Below are 8,732 nucleotides of genomic sequence, written 5' to 3' on the forward strand. Positions count from 1 at the left end.
CAGTTTTAAGAAAGGAAAAATTGTTTGACGGCTATTGGAGATAAACCGGTGGAAATTACGGACGATAGAAAGTGGAATGAAATGAATGATAATGTTGTTGCCAATTTATACTTGGCTATAGTAGACGAAGTATTGTCAAGTATCTCTGAAATAAAAACATCAAAATTTATCTGGGATACTCTAACAAAGATGTACGAGGTCAAGTAGCTACACAACATGATTTTCCTAAATAGAAGGCTTTATACTCTTCGGATGACGGAATCCTCATCGATGAACGATCATATCAACACATTAAAAAATCTATTTGCCCAACTCACTTCCATGGGGCATAAAATAGAGGAAAATGAACGTACAAAGCTTCCACTTCAAAGTCTACCAGATTCATATGATCAACTTATCATCAACATAACCAACAATATTCTTACGGGCTCTCTAAAATTCGACGATATCTTAACTGCTGTTCTCGAAGAAGAAAGCCGGCACAAGAACAAGGAAGATAGGTTGGTAATTTCGAAGCAGGCAGATGCTTTACTGATGATAAGAGAAAGATTTATGGACAGTGACTTCAGTGGGAGCCATAGACGAGGTAGATCAAAATCGAGAAGTAAAAAGAAAAATATTTACTGCTTGAAATGTGGCGGTAAAGGCATTTTCAATAAAGAGTGTACGAGTATCGGAAAGATTTCTCAAGGAAATGTGGCCAGTACTTCAGGCGGTGGTGAAATATTATTCAGCGAAGCGACAACATTTGCAAAAGAAAGATACAAATTTTGTGACACATGGATTATGGATTCAGGAGCGACGTAGCACGAGACGTCTTAGAGAGAGTGGTTTGATCATTATGAACCAGTCTCAGGAGGATCTGTATTCATGAGAAATGATTATTCATTGGAAATCACTGGGGTCGGTACTATCAAAATAAAAATGTTTGATGGCGCCATTCGCACCATAAAGGAGGTACGCATGTGAAGGAACTGACAAAAAATCTTTTGTCCTTGGGGCAATTGGATGACATCGGGTGCAAAACTCGTATCGAGAACGGGATCATGAAAATTGTAAAGGATGCGCTTGTGGTTATGAAGGTTGAAAAGGTTGCTGCAAATATGTATGTACTTTTGGGCGAAACACAAAAAGAGGCAGAACTAATTGTTGTATCAATTGATTCAGGAGAAGAATTAAGAGTGTTATGGCATAGAAAGCTCGAGCATATGTCAGAACGAAGGTTGAAAATTATCTCAGAACGGAAGTTGCTACCAGAACTTACAAAAGTGTCACTACTCTTTTGCGAGTATTGTGTTACTAGTAAACGACACATATTAAAGTTTGACACTTCTACTGCCAAAATCAAAAGCATATTGGAGCTGATTCATTCGGATGTTTGACAAGCACCGGTTGTATCCCTAGGAGGAGCGAGAAACTTTGTCTCTTTTATTGATGATTTCTCTAGGAGATGTTGGGTGTATCCAATTAATAAGAAATCAGATGTTTTCCAAGCCTTCAAAGATTTCAAAGCACGGGTTGAACTTGATTCAGAAAAAAAATCAAGTTTTTGAGGACTGACAATGGAGGAGAATATATCAGTGACGAATTTGATGGATATTGTCATCACGAGGGCATTAAAAGACAGTGTACGACGACTTACACACCTCAACAGAATAGAGTGACAGAGCGGATGAACAGAACCTTGTTGGACAGAACAAGAGCTATGTTGAGGACCGCGGGTCTAGACAAGTCATTTTGGGCAGAAACAGTCAAAATCGCTTGTTATATTATCAATCATTCTCTTTCAGTTGAGATTGATCTGAAGACTCCGATGGAGATGTGGACCAGAAAGCCGACATATTATTTTCATTTGCATACATTTGGAAGTCCTGTGTACGTTCTGTACAATGAGCAAGAAAGATCAAAGTTGGATTCAAAATCCAGAAAATGTATCTTCTTGGAATATGCTGATGGAATCAAGGGGTTTCGCTTGTGGGATCCTACTATTCACAAGCTTCTCATCAGCAGGGATGTTATCTTCGAGGAAGATAAAGTAAAGAGAGACAAAGTCACACTGAATTTAGAAACTACTAAATTTCAGGTGAAAAACAAGACAGACGAATGTCAAATTTCTTGTGAAGCAGTACTAGAGCATGAAAAACAAGAACCATTTGAGTATGAGGTTTCCATTGTGAGGCAGTCAACTCGAGACAGAAGACCACTAGGTTGGCTTTCAGATTATGTCACTAAAAGCAACATTGCATATTGTCTATTATCAGAAGATGGTGAGCCATAGAGTTTCCACGAGGCTACTCAAAGCTCGGATGTATCCTTGTGGATGATATCAATGCAGGAAGAATTGGAGGCATTACACAAGAATAAAACTTGGAAACTTGTTAAACTACCACGAGTAAGGAAAGCCATTGGCAACATATGAGTCTATAAGATCAAGCGTGATGGCAATGACCAAGTGGATCGGTATCGTGCTAGATTGATGGTAAAAGAGTATGCTTAGAAAGAAGACAATGAATTCAATGAAATATTTTCTCCTATGGTTCGACTTACATTAGTCAGAGTAGTGTTGACATTGTATACGGTGTTTGAACTACATCTAGGACAGCCAGATGTGAAAACGAAATTTTTTTATGGAAATCTTGAAGAAGAAATCTATATGCTCTAGCCAGAAGGTTTTGCAGAAAAAGGAAAAGAGAACTTGGTTTGCAGGTTGAACAAATCTATGTACGCTCTCAAATAGGCGCCGATGTATTGGTACAAGGGATTTGATTCTTATATAACGAGCCTTGGATACAACAAACTGAGTGCAGACCCTTGTACATATTTCAAGAGGTCTGGTGATGATTATATCATTTTGATGTTGTATGTGACTGACATATTGGTAACATGCTCCAACAAAGATGAGGTCCAAGGATTGAAGGCATAGTTGGCTAGGGAATTTGATATGAAGGACTTGGGACCAGCAAACAAGATTTTAGGAATGCAAGTTCACCGAGAAAATAAGTAATAGAAAGATTTGGCTTTCTCAGAAAAATTATTTGAAGAAAGTCTTGCAACGTTTCAACATGTAAGATAGTAAGTCAATCTCGACCCATCTTCTTGTTAACTTCAAGTTATCCTCCGAAATCTATCATAACAATGACGCAGAGAGGATAGAGACGTCTAGAGTACCATATGCATCAGCAGTGGGAAGTTTGATGTTCACCATGATCTGTACAAGACCGGACATTGCTCAAGCAGTGGGAACAGTTAGTCGGTATATGGTGAATCCTGGACGAGAGCATTGAAGCACGGTTAAGAGGATCCTTAAATACATTAAGGGTACCTCAAATGCTGCATTATGTTATGGAGGATCAGATTTTATGCTCAGGGGCTATGTCGATTCAGGTTATGCAGGTGATCCTGATAAGAGGGAATCTACTACTGTTATGTGTTTATACTTGCAGGGAGAGCAGTAAGCCGTGTTTCAAAATTACAAACGGTTGTGGCATTATCTACGACGGAAGTAAAATACATGGCAGCTATTCAAGCTTGCAAGGAGACAATATGGATTAAAAAGTTATTGGAGGAGATCAGGCACAAACAAGAGAATGTTCCTTTGTTTTGTGACAGTCAGAGTGCCTTGCACATCGCAAAGAATCCAGCCTTTCATTCCAGGACGAAACACATTGAAGTTCAATTTCACTTTGTATGAGAAGTAGTAGAAGAAGGAAGCGTGGATATGCAAAAGATCTATACAAAAGAAAACATAGCTGATTTTTTGACCAAGCCAGTGAAGATTGACAAATTTGAGTGGTGTAGATCCTCAAGTGGTCTAGCAGAAACGTAAGCAGCAGAGAATTACAAGATTGAAACGATGCGTGGATATATGTTTGATTCTCAATCAAATCTCCGAGTGGGAGAAATGTTGTCAAATATTAAGTCAAATAGAGTCGGCAAATTGCATTAAATGAGCATACATCATTTAATGTTGAAGTTGGCAAATTTGACGGAATTTTCAAACGACGTGTCTTATACGCGTCTTCACACGGACAAGAGATTCTAAATAGAGCTCATTCCCTCATTCTGAAATCATCAATTTTTCGAGTTTTCTCTAATCTTATAGCATTCGAGTGTTTAGTTCTATAATATTTGTGAAGTATTTTGTTCTCCTGTATTAAAAGAGTGTATTTTCTCTTTGGAAACACAATGAGTTGTTGTACACCATAAAATATTATAGTGAAATTATTTTCATCTTGTCCGTGGTTTTTACCATAATAATTTTTAGAAGTTTTCCACGTAAATTTCGATGTCAAGATTATTTTTCATTTTTATATTTATTATATCAAATTATCAAACGCGAGAGTAACACAATTATCAAACGCCTAATGGAAGAAAAGAAATTGCAAATGTAGACAGCGTCCAAAGGTTCCAACAAAACCAGATTTTGAACACGATGTGACGTAATGGTTTGCAAATGCACAACTCTATGCACAATTCTTTTATTTAACTATCCAAAACATAATTTGGTAATAAAATTAAATATAATTAAGAAAATTAACTATATTTATACGTTTGAGTTAATTTAATTAAAATTTATTAAAAATTAATAATATAGAAGACATTTAGTTTTCCTATTAATTATATTACATGAAATTACTTTTGCACTAATATTATCAATCATTACTTTTGAAATAATTAAGATAATTTCGAGAAAAGAATTTGAGCTCCCGGATTTTGTGGATATGAAATTATCTTTTCTAGTAATTTTCGTGAAATAATTAAAATCATTATCATTTGAATAAACTCAATGAATTACTAAAAATAATTATAATATAATTAAATTAAAAAATACTTCAAAAACTTATGTATATAAGAACCAAGATAAAGTATCTGAATACTTTGAATGTAAAATCATCTAAATAAATTCTAAATTAAATACATTGGCAAATGAAAAAATAAAAAAAGGTAAAATAATCATATTACTTTTAAATCAAATAAATGAATTGAACGGAAAGAAAAATTATATTTAATCAAAAAAATTTCAATTTATTTAATCAAATTACTAATTTCTAACTCCATGAACAAATTTTTTATTTATAACCCAAAATTAAATTGTGAATTTAAATATTATTTATCAAGAAAGTTATTGAATTTCAATCAGAAATACCTATAAAATCATCTACATACATTATAAGGTATGATACTAGAAAGATATTTTTGTAAAGCATTTAATGAGAAAGAGTTATTTTGAAAATCAGATCAATTTTTCATTAGTTTTTTCCCACTGATTCTAATACTAAATAAATTGAATGATTAATTGTTTTAGCTTCTCTCATAAATAATGTCCAATTTTGAAAATCTCATTTCATCTACGTAAATCGAAAGACTCCATAAGGACATATATTTAAAATTTTAATATCATAAAACATATATGAAAATTGTATTCTATATTATTTTTATTAACATTAATTTTATAAAATAATATATTATTATATTAATAAGTCAGTGACTATGAATGCCACATTAGAGGTTAATATTAATCACAAATTTAAATTTTATCACCATTATTTCTCTTTTTAATTTATTTGAGTGCTTACAAATGATCCACCTTATTGCAGATATTGTTTGGAGTATTTATTAACTGCTAAGGGGTTAAGATTGAAAATTTTGATATTTTTTTGAATTATATTTACGATCATAGTTTGATCTCCACTTTCTCTCAAGGAATTTCATATGGGTAAGTGCAAAATGAAAAGAGCAAATTCATTTAATTTACTTGTTTGGTTGTCGTTTTTTTTTATTTTTCAAGTATCATGCCATATATATTTTTTTCCATATTGTACTTACTATTTATTTCTATGATATTTAGTGAAATGTTGCGTTGATAGCAGATCTTTGAAGTCAAACTATAAATTTGAATTGATATATGTTATATTATCTATATATTATGCATGTTATTTTATCTTCATCTAAATTGTTAAGTTTTTTGTGTTAAGTTTTTTGTCACTTTACTAATATATGGTGTGTGAAATGATAAACATTTTTTTGAGTTTGTTTCAATTTATATTATTTTATATGTGTTTTGTATATTCTAATTTGCTAATAATACAAGTTTTAGCTAATAAAATTCTAACTTTTTTATATATTTTAAATTCATATTATATATAATTAATGTCAATATATATCATACTTCATCCTAGTTCTGTAAAAGGTTCCAACAAAACCATATTTTTAACACGATCTGACGTAAGTGTTTGTAAATGTACAACTCTATGCAAGTAATTCTTTTATTCAACTATCCAAAACATAATTTGGTAGTAAAAATTAAATATAATTAAGAAAATTAATTGTCTTTATACGTTGGAGTTAATTTAATTAAAATTTATTAAAAATTAATAATATAGAAGAAATTTAGTTTTCCTATTAATTATATTACATGAAATTAATTACTTTTGCACTATTATCATAATAATCATTACTTTTGAAATAATTAAGATAATTTCGAGAAAAGGAATTTGAGCTCCCGGATTTCGTGGATATTAAATTATCTTTCTGGTAATTTTCGTGAATTTTTTAAATAATACAAAACATCTTCGGATAGTAAAATAATGAGAAATTGCTATATATACAAATAATCGAAAATTATAAAAAATAATTAATGAAATCAAATTAATAGAAATATAAATATAAAATTTTCAGTAATACTTTCAACAAATCAAATACCTAAAACTTGCCATAATTAATAAAAAAAATTCTCCTATTGGGACTGTGTTACTTGATTCGTTTCCTTAATTACTTAGAATCCTATCAAATCTAATTTCAAGTAGATAAAAAAAAATCCTCTATATAAATAATATAAACACACACGTTCGCCCCTTGCAATCCTCCGATCCATACAAAATTCAGACTCCAAATCATCCAGATACCCACAATGGTCTCCGACCAATTACTCCCGTATGATGCTCTGTTCGAGATTCTAACTCAACTAAACTCGTTGAAAGCATTGGACATCTGCAAAGCTGTATCGAAAGAATGGAAGGAAGTTATCCAAGAATCAAGCTTCGAGTCGACTCACTGCCGGAGAACGGGAACCATATCCGGGTACTTCGTGCAAGATTTAAGGTCTCACAAGCATGTCACTATGTTTGTGACCCCCGATAACGTGGACGTGCGCATGAAAAGCTTGCCGAAGGACACCAAGATCTTGGCTTCCTCTTCGAAACAAGGAATACTGTGTTGCGAAAGAGAAATCGAGAAAGGCTCGAAACGTCTAAGTCGATATTTCGCGTACATTCCCATCACAGGGCAATTGCGGGATCTCCCTAATCCAAAGACTCGTCACGATACTGTCTCTGTCACGTTGATGGTTGCCGGGGCTCAACCTCTATGTTTCAAGATAATTCGATTATCGAAACGAGGATTTATACGGTACGTATGCGCGCTTTTAAATTCTCGTTATGTGAATGTTCATTAGTTTTCCATTCATGCGATTTACACAATTTTAAATTTCCAGGCGATACAGCGAGCTATACAAATATGGATGCGAAATTTTTGATTCGGAAACATGGACCTGGAAGGAATCAAGCGACGAATTATCATTGCCATTCAGGGAGCTTATAGCCCGTAATTCTTCTGTTTCTGTTGCCGATTATGTCCACTGGCTAACAACCGAAGACAACATTCTTTCGTACAGCATCACAAATAACAGTTTCAGCAAATTCCCGTTACCAAAACCTGTCCAAGAAAATCTACATTCTTACAAAAGCAAGCAGCTTTTCGACTACGATGGTAAACTTGGACTCGTTTGTCTGACGGAGAGAAGAGATATGGATCTTTGGGTCATGAATGACATCAAGAATCAGATATGGAAGAAAGAAAGATTGGCCAACATCGAAACCCTCGAAAGCATTGTCCAATATCCATTTCTGTTAGGGTTCTACAACTCTCATGTCGTGTTCGTTGAGGGCGGATTCAACGAAGTCGGATTCTACAGGCTGCAAGACTCAAGTTTTAGCTCTGTGAAGCTAGGTAGATTGGACCGTGCAAGCGAAATTTTCCGATTTAGATCAGATGTTGAACCTAATTATCTTAGTATATGATGATGAATTCCTTTAATTTATTAATTTGTTAGGGAAAAAATTGATGTGACAAAGTGTACAAGTCCTATTTGATTTCTAGAATAAATTGAAGCATTAAATTTTCTAAATATATATCAACAAGGATTCTATATATATAGTCCATGCGAGTCATCAATATACCTTAATTATTTTATATATTGCTCTTTGCTAATTGATCCATAATTTGAAATCATCATCCATATTGATATAATTCCAAGAATTCTAAATAATCGAAAATATCAAGTAAAACATAGATTTATGTATGATAGATTATTGGGGATTTATTGATCATTTTCCGATAGATTATCCCGGAATTGATAATTTAATTTTTCCATCACTGATCGTGATCGTAAAATATATAGAGTAAAATATAGTTTTATGTGTGTGATATATTATAATTGGAGTTATCAACATGGCAAAAACTTGTATGAGACGGTCTCACGAGTCGTATTTTGTGAGACAGATCTCTTATTTGGGTCATCCATGAAAAATATTATTTTTTATGCTAATGATATTACTTTTTATTGTGAATATCGGTAGGGTTGACCCGTCTCACAGATAAAGATTCGTGAGACCGTCTTACAAGAGACCTACTCTATCAATATATGTTGGCCTCCATGCATTTCATATGGAGTT

General features: G+C 33.1%; 1 protein-coding gene across 1 annotated transcript; it reads left to right on the plus strand.

Annotated features, from left to right (window-relative positions):
- The first annotated feature begins 6,904 nt into the window (after positions 1-6,904).
- On the plus strand, positions 6,905-8,125 carry LOC142525627 (F-box protein At5g49610-like). The gene is made up of 2 exons (XM_075629956.1): positions 6,905-7,407; positions 7,493-8,125. The coding sequence occupies exons 1-2, from the start codon at positions 6,911-6,913 to the stop codon at positions 8,076-8,078; spliced, it is 1,083 nt and encodes a 360-aa protein (XP_075486071.1). The 5' UTR covers positions 6,905-6,910; the 3' UTR covers positions 8,079-8,125.
- The last annotated feature ends 607 nt before the right edge of the window (positions 8,126-8,732 follow it).

The sequence above is a fragment of the Primulina tabacum genome, chromosome 14 (assembly GCF_025594145.1).
Source record: "Primulina tabacum isolate GXHZ01 chromosome 14, ASM2559414v2, whole genome shotgun sequence".
In the NCBI taxonomy this organism is placed as follows: Eukaryota; Viridiplantae; Streptophyta; class Magnoliopsida; order Lamiales; family Gesneriaceae; genus Primulina; species Primulina tabacum.

What these genes read in the sequence shown, in the direction of transcription:
- LOC142525627 (XM_075629956.1), top strand. Translation starts at nt 6,911, where the DNA reads ATGGTCTCCGACCAATTACTCCCGTATGATGCTCTGTTCGAGATTCTA. An exon ending in TCGAAACGAGGATTTATACG is followed by an intron (nt 7,408 to 7,492) that starts GTACGTATGCGC and finishes TTAAATTTCCAG; the next exon opens with GCGATACAGCGAGCTATACA.